Source organism: Argentina anserina, chromosome 3 (assembly GCF_933775445.1).
Source record: "Argentina anserina chromosome 3, drPotAnse1.1, whole genome shotgun sequence".
NCBI lineage: Eukaryota > Viridiplantae > Streptophyta > Magnoliopsida > Rosales > Rosaceae > Argentina > Argentina anserina.
Genome location: NC_065874.1, coordinates 2,995,001 through 3,017,365, shown reverse-complemented (window position 1 = coordinate 3,017,365; position 22,365 = coordinate 2,995,001). Strand labels below are relative to the sequence as shown.

General features: G+C 38.1%; 4 protein-coding genes and 1 pseudogene across 4 annotated transcripts in view; 2 read left to right on the top strand and 3 right to left on the bottom strand.

The window, feature by feature from the left end:
* Positions 1-1,062: 1,062 nt before the first annotated feature.
* On the bottom strand, positions 1,063-5,230 carry LOC126787668 (sodium/calcium exchanger NCL2-like). Its single transcript, XM_050513556.1, has 8 exons — positions 5,215-5,230; positions 3,688-4,081; positions 2,923-3,111; positions 2,651-2,832; positions 2,429-2,550; positions 2,090-2,345; positions 1,703-2,002; positions 1,063-1,507 (listed from the first exon to the last, which is right to left on the bottom strand). The coding sequence occupies exons 2-8, from the start codon at positions 4,070-4,072 to the stop codon at positions 1,259-1,261; spliced, it is 1,683 nt and encodes a 560-aa protein (XP_050369513.1). The 5' UTR covers positions 4,073-4,081; positions 5,215-5,230; the 3' UTR covers positions 1,063-1,258.
* Positions 4,956-10,000, bottom strand: LOC126787669 (probable pre-mRNA-splicing factor ATP-dependent RNA helicase DEAH9). The gene is given in 23 exon segments (XM_050513558.1): positions 4,956-5,430; positions 5,601-5,613; positions 5,616-5,679; positions 5,801-5,845; positions 6,016-6,102; positions 6,184-6,220; positions 6,222-6,280; positions 6,716-6,741; positions 6,744-6,768; positions 6,982-7,071; positions 7,415-7,579; positions 7,874-7,964; positions 8,117-8,217; positions 8,371-8,424; positions 8,533-8,616; positions 8,698-8,734; positions 8,973-9,088; positions 9,225-9,320; positions 9,407-9,482; positions 9,485-9,558; positions 9,641-9,727; positions 9,730-9,790; positions 9,872-10,000. Coding segments are annotated over 23 exon segments (1,725 nt in total). The 5' UTR covers positions 9,961-10,000; the 3' UTR covers positions 4,956-5,282.
* Positions 10,001-11,324: 1,324 nt separating this feature from the next.
* Positions 11,325-15,185, top strand: LOC126785718 (glutamate receptor 2.7-like). The gene is made up of 5 exons (XM_050511344.1): positions 11,325-11,622; positions 11,909-13,152; positions 13,677-13,980; positions 14,110-14,507; positions 14,664-15,185. Exons 1-5 carry the CDS (start codon positions 11,325-11,327, stop codon positions 15,183-15,185), a joined length of 2,766 nt encoding a protein of 921 aa, XP_050367301.1.
* Positions 15,186-15,761: 576 nt separating this feature from the next.
* LOC126786254 (5'-3' exoribonuclease 3-like) lies at positions 15,762-18,347 on the bottom strand (annotated as a pseudogene).
* A 1,662-nt stretch (positions 18,348-20,009) lies between these two features.
* The window catches only part of LOC126789209 (glutamate receptor 2.7-like), a 3,390-nt gene continuing 1,034 nt past the window's right edge, over positions 20,010-22,365 (top strand). The window contains exons 1-4 of the mRNA XM_050515302.1: positions 20,010-20,302; positions 20,415-21,673; positions 21,776-22,085; positions 22,173-22,365. The exon at positions 22,173-22,365 is cut by the window's right edge and continues 205 nt beyond it. Coding sequence (XP_050371259.1) covers positions 20,020-20,302; positions 20,415-21,673; positions 21,776-22,085; positions 22,173-22,365 — 2,045 coding nt within the window. The 5' untranslated portion in view covers positions 20,010-20,019. The remainder of the gene's footprint in view (positions 20,303-20,414; positions 21,674-21,775; positions 22,086-22,172) is intronic.

Here is a 22,365-nt window from a genome sequence, read left to right as displayed (position 1 = left end):
ATGCTTAACTACAAGAATAAAAGACGAGTCATGAAGGTTAGACGTGTTTGTGTACGTGCGAGTGAGGTGGTGTGGGAGGTAGTTGCTGTTTACATATTTAGTGTGGTGGCCAGTGGTTGTTTTTGAGAATTCAAAATGGGAGGCTACAGCTACTTCAGAACAAACCAATGTCCCTGTCTGATTGAGATGGCCTATCTTTCTAATTATATATATATATCGCAATCATGTTTTTGCAGATTTTATTAATGGTGTTTCTTCAAATGAATACACCATCTTGCAGTTCACTGATCAAGTTACTTAGTTCCAAAGCCAATTGACTTTGTTTGGATAGGACTCATAGGAGAAGACTAAACACTTCCTAGTTCCTACAAAGACTAAATTGTATCATTTCTATCTTTTTATAAATTTAACAAATTTTGAATTAGGTGTGTATTCTGGAGATCTTTTTTTTGGGGGGGGGGCACTCTATTCTTGAGATTATTTTCAGCATCATTCTAATGAGTGATGCTGCATGTAGACAAGTTTGCTGTTGAATGAGTTCCAAATAACATCATTCCAGGAAAATATTCTCAAATGATTACAGATAATGTATATGCACTAATAATGGATGTAATCTGCCAGAAATAGTAATAATGCATGTTTAATATAACTTATCATCATATAAATTAAGTATGGTTGTGTGACCTAACTAGATTCATTGATTTGTATCACTTAATGGTTGCTGGTATAACACTTATCCCTTCTAATAATCAGGATCATGTAAGCAGATTTGGGGCCAAAGTGTTGAAAGGAAAAACTTGGTAGTCATCATATGTGCTTCATATTGGTGTATGACATGATGATTTCCTTACCGTAATGATAATGATCTGATGTTGAAACCTCAAAGCTCTAATTCAAGATTCGTTGTTTTTTTTTGAATGGCAAGGTTCGTTGTTTAGATTGTCCGTGATGACTTGAAGAAAAGAACACAAAATTGAGACGTTATGATTACAAATAAAAAAATATAAAATTTAGCCGTTAGAGTGTAGATAATTTATAAGCCGGATAATATGCACAAAAATGTAGAGCAACACATATGGTTAAAATAAAACACAAACAAAAGAATTAAACTTCAAATGGCAGTAAAGCAGAATTACATGTAAAGTTGAGTTTGATTTCTCTACGATTACCTATCTGACAGAATTACATGTCTGAATGGAATTACTTTAACAAATTACAGACTAAAATCTGTTATGATGCTACACTGTAACTTCTGACTTCAAGTCCATCCAAAATAAGTGGTGAGAATGTAAATCATCAGCAATGATATGGGGTACATGACGTAGGCTAAAATACAAGTCCAAAATGGGAACTTTTGGCTCAAGCTGGCATATATACTCATTACTGAGCAAATGACCAGAACAGCCAAAACTGCTGCAGAAACATCCCATGACAGATCACGTATGTAAACAAGTGCCAAGAACATGGTTAATCCCATAACGTTGTTCATGAATACGCCATTATAAATCTGCATAAATCATATTGAAGCTTCAGTTAAGAAACTATGTTTCTGTATGTTGTTCAATGTTAACTTGAAATATATTTTAGCATGTAATTTATCCATGACGATACTAGTTGTATTGTTCAAGGCTTTATTAAATGTGAAATTGTATATCAGGGATGCAAAAATGAAAGAACATATGAGTTCAAGAGAAAAACAGACCTCTGAAAGTGATAAGGAGATGGCATTCTCAGTCTTGTCTTGAGCAGAAGTTATTAGTTGCAATGCCTGTCCATAGTTGATAGCCAAAGGTACCAACACATAAGAGGTAAAGAATGAAGGGATGCTTGCAGCAGTAGAGAACTCTTGGATAGTCACCATGAGGGGTGTTGCAAGCAAGATCATAATGCCAATACCGAGGATCAATAGATAAGCAGCCTCAAGTTGATTCATCCATGTTTTATCAGTAAGCTTAATCTTCTGTTTCACAGATTCTTGCTTCTTCTTCACTTCCAAAGCTTTCTGCAAGTGAAACTTAATTATCTACATGTGACCGTAATTGTTTTAATTGGAACTGATATAAAGTATTAGCATGGCTGAATTTTGGACCTCGGATTTGCTGCTTGAAAACCTTCTATGTCCTTGAACTTGACTGTTGACAGAAGACGTTGCCCATTTCGAGATTCCATTAACGAACTCTTGCTCAGATATTTGAGAATCACCAGATATATCAAAGTCCTCCATTGCCTTATCTACACAATCACTCTCTAAACCTACTTCTCCTATTTGTATTCCTAGGATCAATGATCTCAGTTCATATGCTGATATAAATGTATTGTGATTTTGGTCGATCCTAGTAAAGACCCTGCCAATTAAGCCAGGAAAGGGCTAATTAATGAGGTCATTGCATTACAACAATCCAGATAAACTAAATGTAGAAAGACTTACTCGTGTATATTTGATATATTAGGGTCTCCGCTTGCAGTGAGAAAACTCGGTAACAAGGTTTTCTGGACATATTTACTCATCAAAAATTCCAGTCTTCTGTTCTGAATCCATGGCTGAAAGACCTGCATTTTTTTCGGTTTAAAAATTAGAAGTGCATAACAATTGCTGAGGTCTTTGTTTTCTACCTCAACTTTATGTTCTCTTCTTGAAACTTTGTGTTACCTGATAGATGCAGTAAGTGGCGAGGAATGCAATTGAAACAAGTAGAGAAACTAAGATCACGATACGAATCCCTGAGGTTGAATTGAGTACTTTAGCCACTTGAAGAATGAGAAAGGGGATCAATGACACCGCCATGATTCTTGCAGTTGCACGAGTGTCAGAATCAGTTGTTACTCCATAACCTGCAACGAACATATACTGACACATTACAATCATCATACTTCAATTAGACCTCTCTCGTTGTAGTGTCTTTGACGATAAGAGAAGTATACCAGTGATACTGAAACCCTTCTTATGTCCTTGATTTGAGGAAGTTGGAGACTCCGAGATGTCATAGCTGCCAAATGCAACAACAGAACCCCATACTAGTGTAAGAAGCATGATTGCAGACCCTGCAACCATGCCAATGCTCATTGTCGCCATTGCTTCTGCGGTTGCTGCAGTTCCTGCAACTCCAGTCACTGACCAAAACGAAGCATGAACTCTTTAGAAATCTATCTACAAGACATCTGACATCACATTCATGAACTCCTTACTTGAGACCAAAGAAACATGATCGCTGCACATCCTTTAACTACTTGACAAGCTTACGACTCAGGTATGGCCTATGCATACTACAACAGCAATTTCAGTAAGTTTGAAAAAAAAAATACATAAGGCTGGATTCCTACATAATCTAGGGAGATTTCGATGTCACCAATTAAGTTGACTTTTTCAATCTCACCTCCAAGTACATTGTAATCTTGTACATATCTGATAATGACTAAAGCAAAGAGTGAACTTTTGTACAACATGCACGAACAAAAGTCTCCACCTTTGTTTTAATCACTGTCAAAATCTGACCAAGAACATGTAACATTAAACATTGACATTTTATAATCTCTATGAAAATATGAAGCAGATCAGACAAGTTACTTCATGATGCTATTGCTACCTCAAATTTGATGTAGAATTTAACCATCTTAGATTATCATCAGCGAGTTCTACAAAAAAATGAGCAGGAGCTTAGATGAAGCTATAGAGATTAAGAAGCTTACCAAGAACAATTCCTACTTGTGGGATTGTGCCAAGCAAGTGGAAGACACTGGCACCAAAGACTCCAGTCCCATACATCTTAAAGAAGAGTTCAGATCCTCTTGTAATGTAGCTATTTGCGAGGTAGAGCAAGATCTCGTAGACTATTACCATGAAAGCCAGCCCCCAGATTGATGTAGCACAAGGCAAGAATCCATAAATGGGCTCACAAGTTACTGTATCTGCCTTAAGTTCATCCAGTACTTGTAGGAGTGAAGAAGACTGGTTGATCAACTTGTCTTCTAACCCATCGGAAATGAGCACATTAGAGTGTTTAACAGACCGGCAGCTACCCAAATGAAGTAATTGGAGAACCAGAAAAATGATGAACACAGCTGCTCTTGCCATATCCAGACACTAATGGCTTAAATCAGGGTGAAAAAGAAAATGAGAAGCTGAGAAGCAACTCAAAGTTTGTCAAGGTTTAAATGGAGAAATCAAATGCAAGTTGAGGATTTAAGTGCCCCAAACTATTCTACTTAATTATGACATTTGCTATCCCAGCTTTCTCCCCAACAATTCAAACAGAAGCTAGAAGACTAATAGACTTCAACGGGAAAAATTGGCAGCAAGCAACCTACTTGTTTGGCATATGACTATGTATTTTCAATTTATTTATTATTAAAAAAATAAAAATATGACTGTAATTATTTGACTCGATCTATTACGCAAACTTACTCCAACAATACTCAAATCACCAGTTGGATAGTGACGCTGATTGAAAATATTGATTACTGATCTGATTATGGTACACACGCCATTTCTTTTTTCATAGAAACCCCAGAGCAGCTTTAACTTTCTAATTTATGTGATTGGTCATCAGAGGAATACACAAACATATGTGAGCTACGACTTTTAGACCAATATTAAAATAAAGAAGGAATCAGCAGTGACCTGTACTCTTGAGTTAATTTCTTTTAGTACAAATCAAGATCGGGATTCAGGGATCCGGACTACACAACATGGAGATCCAAATTCTAGGGGGGAAAGGTCCAGGACTGATATTCAAATTGAACAAATAAATCATGATTATGACAGAATTATATACTATGTTATAGCCACCATTGTAACTTGTAAGACGCCCTCATATATATGGAAGATCAGGTAGGTAATGAAAGCCAGAGTGAAGCAGATGATACGAAAGGTTTTGAAGATGGACACCTTAACCACCTTTTTCATAATTGAATGGGTGATCACGACAGCATTTAGCGAACAAATTTAGTGAAAAGCATCACTCCAACTTGTAGGAAATATTTCATTTCTTGTTGTGTGCGGGTTGATATGCAACCCAAGGTACTAGTTGTTAGAATTTCTAATAATGATATCACCTTCAGAAAACAAAAGAGCCTAGCTAGGTGGGTTTACAAAAATCTGACCAAACTCCAATTCAACCTAATCCATCATTAGCTAACGTTTTAACCAATTGTTCCAGTTTGTACGAATAAATGAAACAGTCGGCATATTTACAAGTCCAAGTTTCAAGGCCATACTGAATGACGATGGTAGTTTCCTCATTGTGCCGATATGAACTTATAAGGGGTGGTGAGGGCAGCACAAGCTAGTGAAGCATAGGATTGGGTCGCTGCTTTTGGTAAAAATGTGGAGCTGCCTCTGTGAACCAAGAAGGCTCTATCGCAATGACATTTCGCATGTATTGTTTTTCAGTTGAAACGAGAGAATGGTAAACCACCCACTTGGGATTAACTCTGTAACACAAAATTAACAAATTAGCATGGAATAGTGTTGACAATTCGTATCCAATAATGGCCAAAAGGCAAGATATAGATGTTTATGCTTATTAATCCAGATCGCAGAATATAAGAAAACTGGAGCAAAATTCGTCTTAATTTATGTCAGATTCTCTCTCTTTACTAACCTGAACAGCACCATGAAGGGTGGATAATAACTTCTTGAGAACCTCTGATAGTTTTATACTTTCCATCGTGACTTGATGCCTTCAGAGTTCAAACAGAAATATATTAATAAAGAATATATAGTCCTCTAGGAACTAGAAAGAAACTTGCCGAAAGCTACAACAAGAAAATAACTAAAAGAAACAGAACACCGATACAGAACACACGCATTAGCGAAAAATCCATGTGTAATGGCCTTTCTCACTACCTGCATTACATAAAAGCAGCACTTAGAATGGAATAGAAAGAAAAATAAGGCTTCATTCACCGAATATAAGATGTGCCTATTGAAATTTTGTAGTAAAAACAAACAAATACTTCAAATTATTGGTTTTATTATACATGCAGGAAGCTTCATATGGCATAACATAAACTTACTTCTGTATCTCTTTCACAAGAGGCCAAGTCGATGCCTAATCTTCGAGCTGTTCTTCTGAGTTGTTCTCTTATTTCAAGAACCTTTTTATGCACAAAATCAGAGCAATTAAAAAGAAGGTGAAAGAGACCATCTGTAAAACTGATAAAAAGCCAACTTCCGAAGCTCACCATGGCTTGATAGTTTACGAAGTTCTTATGACACCAGTGAAGATTTCCCAGACTGAAGAAATGATTTGTTGAGATTTAGGAAACTCACATGATCATCCTGCATTAAATGATCTCATTCAGTAAAAAAATCCCATCACTGAAAAGAGTAAGGCTGATAAAACCTAACGAATGAATGGAAGTCGTATTTGTCAATCATTTCGTGCCACCGAGCGTGTCTGAACCATCTATGATTTTTTTTTGGGGGGGGGAGTGAATGCACAGGGAAGAAGCTTAGATATGAGAATGAGAACACATTCTCGCATCGCATTTTTTTAGTAGAAAGCTTGACCAGTGAGAAAAAAAATCTTTGGCCGGAGCCAAAAAGAGGTTGAACCACTTAATTCGACAAGCGAATTTTTCTTAACATGTCTACTTCATCTTAGGCTATTTCTGTAAAAAGTAGTGATCTATTATCATGTACAGTATCAACAATGACAAAGGCTGATGTGAAATAAGCTGCTAAGCAGGTTAGATAGAAGGTTCCAATCAATACCTCAGCTGCAGCGAAATTCAACTTAGTGATCCCCAACCAGATGCCCAGATAGACTGCAAAATACCATCTCAATTGTCATGTAAGTGAATGAAAGTTTTTTCATTTCTTTTCAAGTTGTATAATAAAAAAATTTCTGTTAATTAATATATTCTGGAAGTGCATTTGTGCATTGTTTTTCTTTTCCACTCAGTGTCTAATACTACTAATGGAAAGATGTGAGCAAGAAAAAAATAAATATAAGCATTGAGAAATGGTAAAAGGTTTACTTGAACAGAGAGAACGGCGGCAATGGTTATAATCTCTTCTGAGCATCCCAGATCCCCAGATGTTAAGATCATCTTTGAGATCATTGGATCCTACAAAACAATTGGCAGAAAAATTAGGTACTTGCTAATTTCTGTAACCGAAGAATAAAAGCATGAAGGAAGATGGAAGAAGATAGCGAAGCACAGAACTTTCATGACTGCTTTTTCAAAAGAGAAAAAGGAAATAAGAAATTGTTTTCTAGACTCGGGCCAATAACAATTGCAAGTGTGCTAAAATGCAACTGATGTTGCATTTCACTCATTCTGAAATGCAGGGCCAATAAATTAACAAACTACTTTGGCTACAAGATTAGAGATAACATACATAATTAACAGAATAGCTGCAGATAAGAACTGCAAAAGAAATGGTGACACAAGGCCTAGTGCAACATACCAATGGGAACTCAGCAACTTGAAATCCAGTTGGTGAAGTAAGTTTGGCATCATCATCCAGGACCCCAAGTGAATAAAGCACTTCAAGGGCTCAAACCATTGCTTCAGAAGATGGAGACGCTGGCCAATCAAAACTCAATATATTATCTATTCCCAAGGCTTTTAACTGCAATGCAATGCAAGAAAACAACTATTAGTTCTAACTGCGAGATAAACTCTCACCTCATTGTTGATTAGTGAAGATCAAATTATTATGTACAGAAAAATCATAATGCATGCAGGCAAACACAGACTTATTTGGGTACAGAAAATACAATATAAACGATGATTCTGGAAAATTTGTTAGCTGAATCCATAGAATCAGTTGCAATATTTTCCGTTGGAAGCATGACATATTTGAGACATCTAGATGGACGCTTACCACACATGGAAAGTATTATATTGGGATATCATAGCATACCTGGATCACACAGGAAACAAGATTTGATCTTTGTATCTCTGGAATCCCCTCATCAGACATTTCCTTTACAAAGTACTCTTCTGTATACAGCCTGGTAAAAGCCACAAAAATATGTTGAGTATTGAGCATAAAAAGTCTTATTAGAACTCATTCTGTTATATAGTAACTTCTTCTTGTAAGTATTTCTCATCCTATGCTAAAATATATAAGCACATATACTGATATCCACAAAGAACTGCCGACCTGTAACATTTCCCAGGACGAACTCTTCCAGCTCTACCGGTCCTTTGCCTAGCAGACGCCTTGGATATTGGTGCCACTACCAGATTTTCAGTATCTGATATCTATGGACAGTAGATATAGAACGTAAGAGATGCTTTCATATGTGAACTTACTTACAGGTATTATAAAGTTTAATTAATGGCACCAATGCTTATATTATCTCATGTTCATAGATTCTATAAATTATATAATTAATGAAGAGAGAGAGAGAGTACCGGGTTATAGAATCGCCGCTTTGAGAATCCACTATCAACAACATAGACCACGCCCTGTACCATTTAAAGGACTAGATGATACATCTTAGTTGTGAAAACTAGTATTGTAAAAACTAATCCAAATTCCCAGAACCAATAAAAGAAAAATATCAGCTGTGTTACCTCAAAAGTTATTGATGTCTCAGCTATGTTGGTCGATATAACAACTTTCCTTTTCCCCCTGGGAGTAGGAGTGAACACCAACTCCTGAAAAGCAGAAAATTAAAATCGCAAACATCCATAATAGATCACTACACCAAGGTACAAGTGATAAAACAGCATACAAACCTGATCACTACGTGGAAGTCCTGAATAGAGAGGCAAACCATCAGTCCTGAAAAAAGAAAACGAATTATGAAACTGACATATATAAGAAAGAGGCAAACCATCTAGATACTCTGTGGCATCACAATGAGAAAACCATAGAACACATCTCACACCAACACAAGCAAAACACAATAGAACTTATAAACTTATCACTCTTCCAACTTGCAATATCCCAAAACTTGTATTTATGAATTAATCAGAACAATATTCTGAACAAGTATGGAAAAGCTGCTTGATCTACTGCACCTAATGAGTTCTTTCCACGGTTTTGGGAGTCTTCCATGATGAGTTGGACAGCAGCATCAATATCATCTTGACCAGTAAGAAAAACCAGAATATCTCCCATTGGTTCCTATAACAGAAAACAGGGTTGTAATAAAATGGTAGAACGAAACTTATACGTATGATATGAAAAGAAAATGGCATAAATTTGGCATTTTCTCATAGAAGAAATAAAATCATGTTAGCAATATCCAAATATCAGTTACCTGTTCATGTATTGATAATACTGTTGAGACTGCAGCCCGAAGATAGTCGGCTACAGGCTCCTCCACGTAATGAATTTGTACATTAAACCCTCTACCCTGAAAATGAAGATCATTCATGCCTAGCTAAAAGCAAAAATGACTTCTTTTTTAAACTAAGAGAGACAGTCATCAGTAGAACTTACCTCAACCGATAGGACAGCAGGCTCCGTAATTGGTCCAACCTCTTCTCCTTGCTGTCTGCGACACCTTTTGCTGCTGACAGTAAAGCCAATCTTCGTGGCTGAGTACAAGCAATCACACGGCCACCGTCAGCCCAGCCTGCTTCTTTCAGGTACTGCAAAACCTCATCAGATTATCAATCAATTTTTAACTGCGATTGCGGAACTGTGATCGGAGAGTGGTTAGGGTTTACGAACCTGAGGAATCTGAGTGGTTTTGCCGCTGCCGGTTTCGCCGACGACGACGGTAGTGGCGCAAGTCTCGACGGAGTAAAGAATGGCGGGGCGGTGCGGTACTTGAACATCGGGAGTCTCTGCCTCTGCCGCTCCAGATTCGCATAGCCTCCGCTGTAAATTTGCGGACTGTAAGAACAGTATAGTGAAAGCGAAAAGGGAGCTGGCGAAGAAGATAAAGAAGAGGAGGAGTACCCGGAGGAGGTGGCGAAGAAAACGACGCCGCCTTCTTCGTCGTCGAGGAGGCGAGGCTTCTCCGCCCCTGGTTTCCAGAACTGTGACATTCTTCTTGCTTCTGCTCCTCTTTGGATTCTGGTCAGCCCCTTTTAGGCGCGCAGGGATGACCCGAGCCCGACCCGACCCGACCCGGCGTCTTTGATGTGGATAATAAACTACCTTCACTATTTTTATACTTGAATCTCGACTTTTTCAAATCATATGAAAAGACATTTAAGACAGGGAAATAAATAAAAAATTGATTAAAGAAATACTCTAACTCCCACACATCTTTTTATTGAAACTGTTTGTATCAACTACATCTTAAAATTTGAGTGACAATTTATGGTACACACCCAATTTATATACTCCAACTAATTTCCAAACATTACGATCACGAACAAATTATGATATTTCTTCAAACTCATTTTCTTCCAAAAAAAAACCAACGCGTTTTTGATAAATAACACGTTTCTAACCTAATTACGTTCTAGATGAATAGAGACCAAAATTACTTAATACTCCCACAATCCTATATATCAGTTTATTTTCCCCTCCAAAATCGGAATGCTCAACACGTGAATGACTCGATTAGGAGATTATCCAAACACGAAAACAAATTTGTCGCCCACTATTTTTGTGCACACCTTGAGCTAACCGTTTTAAACTCATGACATGTGTATTTTCTAAACTCATATTTAGATAATAATTGAGTAATTTGACACATGTCATGAGTTTAAAAGGGTGGATACAAGAATAATGATCAGTAAATTTGTTTACCTCCAAAATTATGTTCCGCAATTCAGTTCATGCTTATGGCCCGCATGAACTTCATGTTCCAATTAATTCTAGTCGTGACTACAAGGGCACTTGAGTTTCCTCGCTACTACGGGATGACGTGCAGCAAATAAGCAAAATATGTAAAAGGGACTTTGATTGTCTGAATTGATGGATTGGGACATGAGCCACGACTTGCATTATAAAAAACAAAATCCTCAATTATGTGTCTCTGTGCGTACCGGATGCAATAAAGTTCACCACTAACAATTCCATCTGCAATCTGCAATATAAATTTGGAAAGAAAAGGTCAGACCGTCTGCTTCAAAATTATATTGCAAATTCTTCATATACAATTAATTGAGTATGACAATGAGGCGTACAAATGGAATTTGTATCAATTCGTAATTTATGAGATACTCACAAGTCACAACTGACAGCATGAATATTCCTACATTCTGCTTCTCTTATTCCACAAGTGACGATGATAGTCAGCATGAATATTAACAAGTCAGAGGTTACACAATTCCACATACTGCGGTTTCTCTAGCTAAAATTTCGCCATATATATGTATTCCACGATATATATATATATACAAGTTAGGCTATACAGGTTTTGATCGAAATCGAGGACCGTACCAGAAATCAAAAACCAATGACTCTTTCTTGTACTAATAATGTTCACAAAGTCCTAGCAATTTGCTGGCACCTGCTCATCATTTTCGTCATGATCATCAATCTCTGTGATGGAGCTGGAGCTGAAGCTGATGAAGAAAATGAGAAACATGTCACCAATATTGGTGCAATCGTAAATCTGAACTCTCGTATAGGTAAAGAACAGAGAATTGCGATGATTATTGCAGCAGAAAACTTCAACAGACTTTCAAAGACTCATAGCGTAAACTTTCAATACGCAGATTCTCAGGGAGATCCCTTAACGGCTGCTTCTGCGGGTAAATATATGTGCATATACAATTGATATATATATATATATATATTATAGTCTGACACAGATATAAGTCAGGGCCATGTCAATATAGTTTGTTTGTTTTTCTTTTTTTGAATAATTAAGTAAATATAATTTGTTACATACGTACATAGTATCTAGTATTCACTACATAAATACCCGCATCAGACGACATGGAGATGATTTTTGCTTAACTCACGTCCATAGTATATACTATATAGTATATATTTACGGATTTTTGCTTTAGTTTGTTTAATTTTTGTTCCATGCAGCTCAAGAGTTGATCAAAGAAAGGAAGGCAAAATTGCTAATTGGCATGGAGGATTGGAATGAAGTAGCTCTAGTGGCTGATGTGGGGAACCGAGCTCAAGTTCCGGTGATCTCATTTGCATCACCTGCTATAACCCCACCCCTAATGGAACGTCGTTGGCCATTTTTGATACGAGTGGGAAGCAATCATTCTGCACAGATGATTTGCATTGCAGACATAGTTTCTGCATACAGTTGGAAAAGGGTCATTGTAATATATGAGGATGATGGTTATGGTGGTGATACTGGGATGCTCACTCTTTTATTTCAGGCTCTTCAAGATGTTGGGACAAAAATTGAGCATCATTTGGTTCTCCCACGAGTTTCTTCCATGTCTAATCCTAATTTGGTTGAACTAGAAGAGATGTTGAAGCTTTCGAGCTTTCAATCTCGAGTGTTCATTGTGCTTCAGTCATCTTTACCAACAGTGACTAATCTATTCAGGGTGGCAAAGAAGATGGGACTTGTAGGAAGAGACTCGGCTTGGATAATCACAGAGGGTGTTACTAGTTTACTTGACGCTCAAGTCAATCATGATACTCAAGGTGCTCTTGGAATCAAAACCTACTCTGGCGGTAATACTAGTTCATATGACTATGCCAACTTTGACAAGGCATTCCAAGCAAAGAATCCAGAAGCAGATAACTCCAGTAAGCCAGGAATTCATGCTCTTAAAGCATATGATGTGACTCGAATATTAATACAGGCGGTTCAAATGACTACCAACAGTAGCACTAGCCTTCTGGCAGTGTTAAATACAGTGCTAAGCAATTACATGGGTTTAAGTGGGAAAATGTTTATTGAAGGTGGTGAAATCTTTTCCTCTCCCATATTTAGGATCATCAATGTTGAGCAAGGGAACAAGTACAAGGAATTGAACTTTTGGATACCAGAGTGTGGGTTCTCAGAGAGCCTTTCAAAAGAAACCAGAAGTGGTGATGTTGGTATAGTAGTTTGGCCGGGGAACCTAAGCCAACGAGTCCCCAAAGGCTGGGCAATGCCTACTGCTGATAAGCCATTTAGAATTGGAGTTCCTAACGCTTCCTTCCCCGCATTTGTAAGTGTTGGTTCAGATGGGAAGAGTTTTACAGGGTTCTGCATTGAAATTTTCCGGATGGTGCATATTCGTTTGAATTATACTCTGCCCTTTGAGTTACAATACGTGAATGGCTCTTATATTGATCTGGTAGAAAGAGTCCATAATAAGGTGAGAAAATGATATAAGATCAATTTTTTTTCAGACATGATTTGGATTTTTTTTTCTGCAGGGTTCAAGATCATAACACAGTAATTAGCTTCTCAAATAAAAGAAACATGCGCTGGTCCCTTCTTGGCCTGACGGTCTCTGCTTTACTGTGAAGACCACAGGTCCAAGGATCGACCTGCATGGCTGCATCATCATCAAACAACACCAAAATAAAAAAAAGGATGCATGTAATGAATCTAATTCTCATTATACCAAATTGAGAGTGATTAATAACTCAAAAATCTAGAGCTTGTACGTTGTCTAGCTAATCACAATGGCTACACCCATCTTTCATTTTGACTCAAAGATAACTTCTCAAAAAAAAAAAAAAAAAAGTGGAGGTTGTGATTGCAGTCAGGTAAAACAAAAAAACAAAGATATGCATGAAGTTTTAGAATTTTTTATGTATTATTTCTTGCATATATTTGATTGGTTTTGATATAGAAATTGTTTGTTTCTCTTGGCTATCAAAATATCAATGGAAGACTCTTGATGCTGGTATTGGTGATATCACTATAATAGCAGAAAGATTGGACAAAGTGGAATACACTCAGCCATATATCCAGTCTGTTTTGGTACTAATAGTTCCAGTTTCTGGCTATATGGAATGGACGTTATTAAAACCTTTCTCCGCAAAAATGTGGGCGGCAAGTGGTGGCATATTACTCTACACAATCTTGATTATATGGTTTTTGGAGCGCCCAGTGAATCCAGATTTCAGTGGCCCATTGAGAAATCAGATTGGCGCAGCAGTTTGGTTCGCCTTCACCTCTTTATTCTTTGCTCACAGTAAGTGGTAGTACTAATTTAAATTTCAAACTGCAATCCTATTATATGAAAAATGTCATTACAGATTAGCTAGATAGATGAAGAGTGACCCAAGCCTAATTATAAACTACCATATGTTTCATTATGCAGGGGAGAGACTCTATAACAGCTTAACTAAAGTAGTTGTTATAGTGTGGCTATTTGTTGTATTAATCCTAGTCACAAGCTACACAGCTAATCTGTCTTCAATCCTCACCATTCAACGATTGAAACCGAATGTTACAGACATCGAAACACTGAAGACAATGAACTCAAAAGTTGGCTTGGATACTGGTTCATTTATTTTCAACTATGCAGTAAATGTACTTAAATTCAAAAAAGAGAACCTCATCACAATAGCCACTGAACTCGAATACACAGAAGCACTCAAAAACAAAACTATATCTGCTGCATTGCTTGATTTCCCAGAGGCGGAAGTGTTTATGAACAAGTACTGCAAGAATTATACTGCGACCACACTCTCCTATAGATTTGGAGGACTAGGCTTTGTGAGTATTAACTAGAACTTTTCTGTTCTGCAATCTTTTTATGTTTTATATGCCTCTTTAGAAGGACCATACTAATAAGTATAAACTACGAAAAAACTAACAAAGCATATATCATATTGCTTGTCAATGAAGCTAATTAAATTAGTACGTTTGCAGATATTTCAGCAACACTCTCCATATGCGCTGGATTTCACTAATGTCATTCTGCAGTTATTGGAAGAGGGAACAATGATGTCACTTGAACGTACTTGGTTGACACCAAATCGTGAGTGTCCAAACAATTTAACTTCCGCTGGACCAGAAAGTTTGGAGGTCAATAATTTTTGGGGACTATATGTAATATCTGTTGCTACTTCCACCATTTGCCTTCTGATATCCTTCACTATCTTGCTGAAGCAGTATCAACAGCACCAGAGTGCATACCAAGGCAATGCAAGTGAGGGAAGTGTTTGGAATAGGACACTTAAAATGGCAAGATTTGTATATACTAGAGAATTCAATGTTCCAAGCAGAACTGCAAGTTTTGTTGATGTGCTTGAACTCACTTCTTCCCATTGGGAGCACACGAACGCGATCATTTCCATTCCTGATCAGGAACATCATCTTCAGGCCTCTAACCCCGCACAAACTGAAGGCAGTCCACCTCCACCTCTACATCTACCTCTACCTCATGAATAAATGGAACTATTCTCCTTCATTCCATATGCATATCAGTATATGTGCGTGCTTCCGTAAATACGCGTGTATGTGTTTGTAGTGAAGGAATAAACCAGGAGCTAGTACTCTTCTACATATTGGACGTATATATAATTATATATGACCATGCATTTTGTATATAGTTTAAGGTTTAGTTTTCGCAGCTTGTCACTATGTACGATAAGTCCATAAGCAATCATCAAACTGTTATTTAACATTGTATTGAATCCCTAAAAGTAAAGTAGAACGAAGAAGTGGGAAGAAAAATACCCCGATGACTCGATATGGATACGAGAAGATCGAAGAGGACCCCTCCCTCCGGCCCACCCTCGTCAACCGACCTTGTTCCTTGCAGGTCAAGGGAATGTGCCATTGTTATAGTTGTAATCAACCAAACTAGCAATTATGTGCCTTGCAGATATTTCAGAAAATTGCCCGGGATTTCACCAAGGTAACTATAGAGTTACTGGGATGGAGAATTGAAGTTACTTGAAGATTTAGTGTTCAAACAATGCATCAATAAGGTTTTGTTAAAATCTGGGAAGTTATGACTTTTGGAACAAAACAGAACTATATAAATCTCGTCAACACAAGAAAGATTCCTGAACAAGCATAGTTCAATCTGAAGTCACTGATGAAAAGCAATTATGCAGCTAATCATGTGCCAGTGGTCAATGTACACTAAGAAATATATGACAATGTGCTGAGCCTAATCAATGTCCTGAATCTAATTCAATGAACATACTCTTTCCATTAAGTGGTATGTATTCTGACCAGTGTGGACTCAAGCCATCAAAACCTTTGATAACGAGGTGCTCTATATGGATGGTAGCTCTGATACTGGTTATGAACACCTTGAGAAGATCTTGAGCCTGGAGCTCGTGTGGCAAGTCTCCGAGGGTCATCAAGCCCACCGATCTGATGTCTTTCTGATTGATAGTAAGGGTGCCCAGAAATCCTTTCATGGTGTCGAGCAGGAGACCTATTATGAGCATTGTACACAGCTGATGATGAAAGCCGTTCACCAGTAAAACTTGAATTTTGGTAGTGCTGACTTTGAGGATGGTGAAATGTTCTAGATGGTGGCACTCCACGTAGTCCCTGATCGTTGTAGGATGTGTAATATTGAGGCCCCGCTTGAGACAGGGGTTGTCCACCTTCATCTGTAAGCTATTAACAACCAGTCGATGTGCGGCATCCCCAACCTGTCTTTGTGAATTGGATCAAGGAGGTTTCCGCCAAGAATCTTCATGCCATAAAACCGGTGCAGGCTGCAAATCCCCTACCATCAGTCTTCTTAGGAAAAATAACACCTGCAGGTGGTCGAGTTATATGCTCATGTACATCTGGTAGTCTATATATTGCGCACATGACTTGGTTGTCCATGATATCCTCCATGCATTTGACAGGAGACCAGAAAACAGGAGGACAAGACTCTTCAGCACATGAAGAAAGATAACCGTTCATCCCTTCACTGTACTTGGGATCAATTTGTACCTTAGCCTCACTTTGGTCTTTATCTGTCAACTGTCTACAATAATCGTCAAGAAGGTATATGCATGCAGAGAGAGGATGAGAAGATGAAACAAAGAGCATCTCAGACATCATGGAGTTTCTCTGGGTTTCCTCCTCTGTCAATCTGTGTTCAATTTTTTCAACCTCAGAAACAAGACGACCTTGGTCAATGAATGGCAATTTTGCAATACCCTGCCATGAATATCGTTTCCCATTCATATGATTTGGAATATTCCACATCTCAAACACAAATATATAAATCATAAAAAATGCGCTCAAGATCAATCTCAAACGATAAATTGGGAATATTCCACATCTCAAAGTCTAAATATTCTCCAAGAGTCCAAATGTTGACAAACTGGTAAGGCTTCTTGGCCACAACCGCAGTACCAATATCTTTCTGATCATTATCAAGCTAATCTACATCCTTACGTTTTGTCTTTCCTTCACAATCTGCCGCCAAATGACCCATCTGACCACAAAGGAAGCATTTGTCTTGCCGTGCGGTAAAAACTACCTCCCGCAGAATACAAAAATGAACTTCATGTGTAGCCAAAGCCAGCATAATTAAATCGGCATCCAAACCGTACATCCAAATTGTCTCCAGGAAGGTTTCTCTGAAGATGAATATACGACACAATCTTGTGCTCCTCTTCACCCGGAGAATTTGCATCAGAAAGAATAACCTTAACATTTGCCCACCCAGGATCATTATTCAACCTAAGATGAATCTACTGCAGCGCAACCGACAACACAGCCATAAAAGGCGTCCCAGGAGTAATGACACTGGAATCAAAAGTCTGCGACTCCAATTTCGGCGGCAGCTTCCTCCCATCCGCTTCAAACTCCTCATGGAGCCTCTCCTCCTCGGCCGCCGCGTCCTTAGCAGCCCTAAACCGCCACGACCTCTCCTGATTCATCTTCACCCTGGAGGCAAAACCATGTACAACAGTACAACACCTTCCTCGGTCGCACCATCCCAAACAGCCTATCTATATACTCGAAAATGCGCTGAAACACCTCATCAAACTTCGTAGGGCTCGGCCTATCCTCCGGGTGGAAACAAGGGTGTATAATCCCATTCATGTCTAGGCACAAATGATCAAACTCGAGACCATTAGGGTTCGGTTTCGAGGTGCCACCGAATCGAAACATCCTCGATCACAATGTGTTCCTCCTCCACCACATCTACAACTATAAGCGGATACTTCTCCGCTAACCATCTATAGAAAGCTGGAACTCCCATTCTTAATAACACAAGTTTCTCACAGCCTCTACCAGAATTAATCAATCTTATATAGCTTGATTACTGCAATTCCTAATTCAATTCGAAATATGAATAAACAAATGCACTGATAAAATTTAGTTGAAAAAACCCTAATGCGATTTCAAATGTGAATGGAAATTACTGAAATAGTATTAGGGTTACCTTCGGGAAGGTTGAAATTGCGGTGATGGTTGGGACGAAATCCGAGTTCAGTCTCGGCAATCCAAGTCTTGAGTCTTTGAGGTAGAAGTAGGGTTTGAGCTATGCGGAGGTTTAGTACTTCTACAACAAAGATACGAGAGTTGGAGATCGGAGCTGAATTGATGGGAGGGAATTGGAGATTTGGGATTTTAGGGTTTCGTTTTTCGGTGGAGAAGACTGGAGGGAGAGAGCGGCTATAATTTTGGAGGGGGCTAATAGGACTGGAAGTGGGCTGTATGGTTTTAAATCGCCAAGGCCCAGCCCAAACAAAAGGAATTGCCGAGCTATCGAGTGATTTCATAGATTATGGTCTTCAGAGTAAGTGGCATCTTTGTTTTTTTGTGGAGTCTATGTAATGGTGAGAGCTTTCACACTTTCACAACAATGTGATAAAATAAACGATGGAGGAACACCTGACTAGATCATATCAAAAAAAGAGTCAAAGCATCAGCCAGTTATCACCCTCACACGATGGATGTGTTTAATCTCGTTCACACAGTCAGTAGCTGACAATGGAATTCATGTTCAACCACCATTGTAATTAAATCGAAAGGTGAGGAGATTTTTTTTTAAATTGAGTTATTTTGTTTTCAATCCTTGGATTCAATGATGATTGAGCATAAATTTCATAGTCAGCTACTGATCATGTGAACGAGACTGATAGATGTGTTTATGTGTAAAAGTCATTTGAGACATCCAATGCAAGAAATTCTAGGTATAAAGGAATTTAGGTAGTAAAAATACTAGAAATTTTCTTCTTAAAAAAATAATTCAATGCATTATTTGTCTCCGAGAATAGTGGCTTCTAACTATTACCAATCCAAAACCCCGGCCGGTTCCATCACGAATTTAATTTTATAGCTCAGATAGTCAGATGTATGAACTCGTCATTTTATTCTTTTCCCACCAGCCACGGTTTCTCATATGCAGCCCGAAAGTGAGTGAGATTCGCAGCAAAAGCCTCATACGCCTTGAAAAATGAAGTAGAATAAGGTGTTCATACAGTTCTGGGTTAGAATAAAACAAGAGTCAGAGATTGAACACATAGGGTGGTCAGAAAAGAAGGCTAATAAACAAGATAATATATAAGCCAGAGAGGTCAAAATCCAAGATTCTAAGAAATAATGTTGGTTTCCCAAAACATTTGAGGCAGAAAATGACTACAACTAAATCCAGCTAATATCAACATCTACACGACTGGTTTGACAAAACGACTATTGATTACGTACAGTTGAAGGAAAAGGCGATATGGCCTCCATTCTATTGCCTGAACTATAAGTCTTAATTCTTAAACTTCTAGACGTAACTGTCGATCATTCTAGTTTTCACTTCATAATCCAAACTGTTAATGCATGCTTTGAAAGAACTTTTCATCAGGAATTGTCGCGATTGCGACACTTTCAACTCCAACTTGTGTTTTTCAATCCATTTTTGTATGTATCATCTCTATAGAATTTGATCAAATTTAGTCATTCATGAGTATAAAATAATCGAATCGAACTTCGTCATGATGCCAAGAAATGTACTCTCTTGATCCCAAAGTAAAGATTTCTTTTCATAGAAGACCAAGCAAGTTTGACTTGATCTCTCAATTTGCTATTACCCCAGTGAGTTCTGCCTTAGTAATAACTAATTAGAGATATATAGCAGACCCAGTCAAAGATAGAAATCTTCACTACATGGTCCTGGAAACAGCGTGTTTTATTTTGTCTACACATAATTTTCAAGCTCATACGTATACGAATCTCTAATTTAACCAAATTATAATTTATAAATAAAGCAAAGAATGTTGTAAAAGTTTCAATCATTTTTTTGCCAAACAATCAAAACCAAATGTCTTCTCCCTCTGCAAAGCTTTACAAAGTCAAAACGATTTGGTTCTTGTCTTCTCTGCTTATCTCTTTGTTCATCATTCTCTCCAATGGAGTTGCAGCTCAAAATGATGTCAGAGTCACAAACGTTGGAGCCATCATTGATCTTAATTCTCGTATCGGTATTGAGCAGAAAGCTGCCATGGAAATTGCAGCTGAAAGCTTCAACAAGAAATCCAACACTCATGAACTAATCATCCATTTTCGAAACTCAAGCTCAGAACCCTTTCTTGCTGCTTCTGCTGGTAATTAGTTAAATGGATGCAAGAGAATATTATAGACATGACCCCAATTAAAATTCTGTATATGATTACTCATTACTATAGAATGTTGATTTATTTTCGATTATTGTTGCAGCTGAAGAGCTTATGAAGGAAGAAAAAGTACAAGTGATTGTTGGCATGGAGTATTGGCCAGAAGCAGTTCTAGTAGCTGATCATGTGAAAAACCAATCTCAAGTTGTTCCTGTAATTTCATTTGGTGCACCTCTTATAACTCCACCACTAATCCAAAAACGGTGGCCTTTCTTAATACGAATGACAAGTGATGGATCAGGTCTAATGAAATGCATTGCAGACATAGTTGCTGCATACAGTTGGAGAAGAGTTGTTGTGATATATGAAGACGATGGTTATGGTGGTTATGTTGGCTTGCTAGGTCTTTTATCTGAGGCTCTTCAGGATGCTAATGCAAAGATTGAGCAACATCTGGTTCTCCCAAAGTTTTCTTCTCTATCTAATCCTAATTGGGATGAACTAGAAGAGCTGTTGAAGCTTCCCACTTTTCAGTCTCGGGTGTTTATTGTTCTTCAAGCATCGTTACCTACAGTGAATAATTTGTTCAGAGTGGCTAAGAAGATGGGACTTGTAGGAAGAGACTCAGCTTGGATATTGACAGAATGTATCACCAGTTTGCTTGACCCTCAAGGTGACAATAATATGGAAGGAGCTCTGGGAATCAGCACCTACTATACTCATAAGTCTAGTTCTTATGATGAATTCCAGAGGGAATTCCAAACCAAGTATGAAGACGGAAATAGCTCCAAGCCAGGAATTTATACTCTTCGAGCATACGATACTATTGGTGTCATTTCACAAGCCATAGAAAAAATGCCTAATAACGCAACTAGTACTAGTCTTCAGAAGATGATAGAGAGTTTGTTGAGCACTTACAAGGGTTTAAGTGGGACTATGCACTTGAAAGGAGGTGAAACACAGTTGGATTCTCCAAAATTCAAGATCCTTAATGTTGTGGGTGGGAAGATGAACACAGAGTTAAACTTTTGGACACCCAATTTTGGGTTTTCTGAAGGCATTGGCGTAAATAGAACAGATGGTGTTGGTAAAGTAATATGGCCTGGGAACCTAACACGTACCCCGAAAGGATGGGCAATGCCAAGTGTAGACAAGCCAATGAAAATTGGGGTTCCAGGTAACACTTCCTTCAGCAAATTTGTAAAAGTGGAGTATAAAGACAATCCAGATGAGAATACCTATGATGGTTTCTGCATTCAAATTTTTGATAAGGTTTTAAGTCGTTTGGGGTATCCTCTGCCGTATGAGTTTCATGCTCACACTGGAACCTATGATGAACTGGTTGAAAAAGTCCATAACAAGGTAACAACTTTATCTTCAACTCTTTAGTTTGTTTTTGTCACATTTGACATGTTACTGATAAACAATGTATGCTTGTCATGTTCATCAATATATGAAACGAAGACGTATGATGCTGTTGTTGGTGATATAACCGTTCTAGCTGACCGAATGGACTTGGTGGAATTCACTCAGCCGTATATGGGGTCTGGATTGTCAATGATAGTACCAGAAGTAACTGATGAGGAGGCAGCATGGATGTTTATGAAACCTTTCACATGGCAAATGTGGGTGGTGACCGGTTCCATCCTAATCTACACAATGTTGATAGTATGGTTCCTAGAGCATCCAACTAATCCTGAATTTAAAGGTCCATTGAAGGATCAAGTTGGTACAGCAGTTTGGTTCACCTTCTCCTCTTTGTTCTTTGCTCACAGTAAGTACCAATTTCAGACAATAGTACAATGCTATTAGAAAATAATCTGTCCTACATTGTAAAATAACCTATGGTTTCATTTTGCAGGAGAAAAGGTCTATAGCAACTTAACTCGAGTAGTTTTTGTGGTATGGCTCTTTGTTGTATTGATCCTAACCTCGAGCTACACTGCTAATCTCTCTTCAATGCTCACCATTCAACGACTGCAACCGAATGTAACAGACATCCAAATGCTAAAAGACACCAATGCACCAATTGGTTTGGATGGGGATTCATTCGT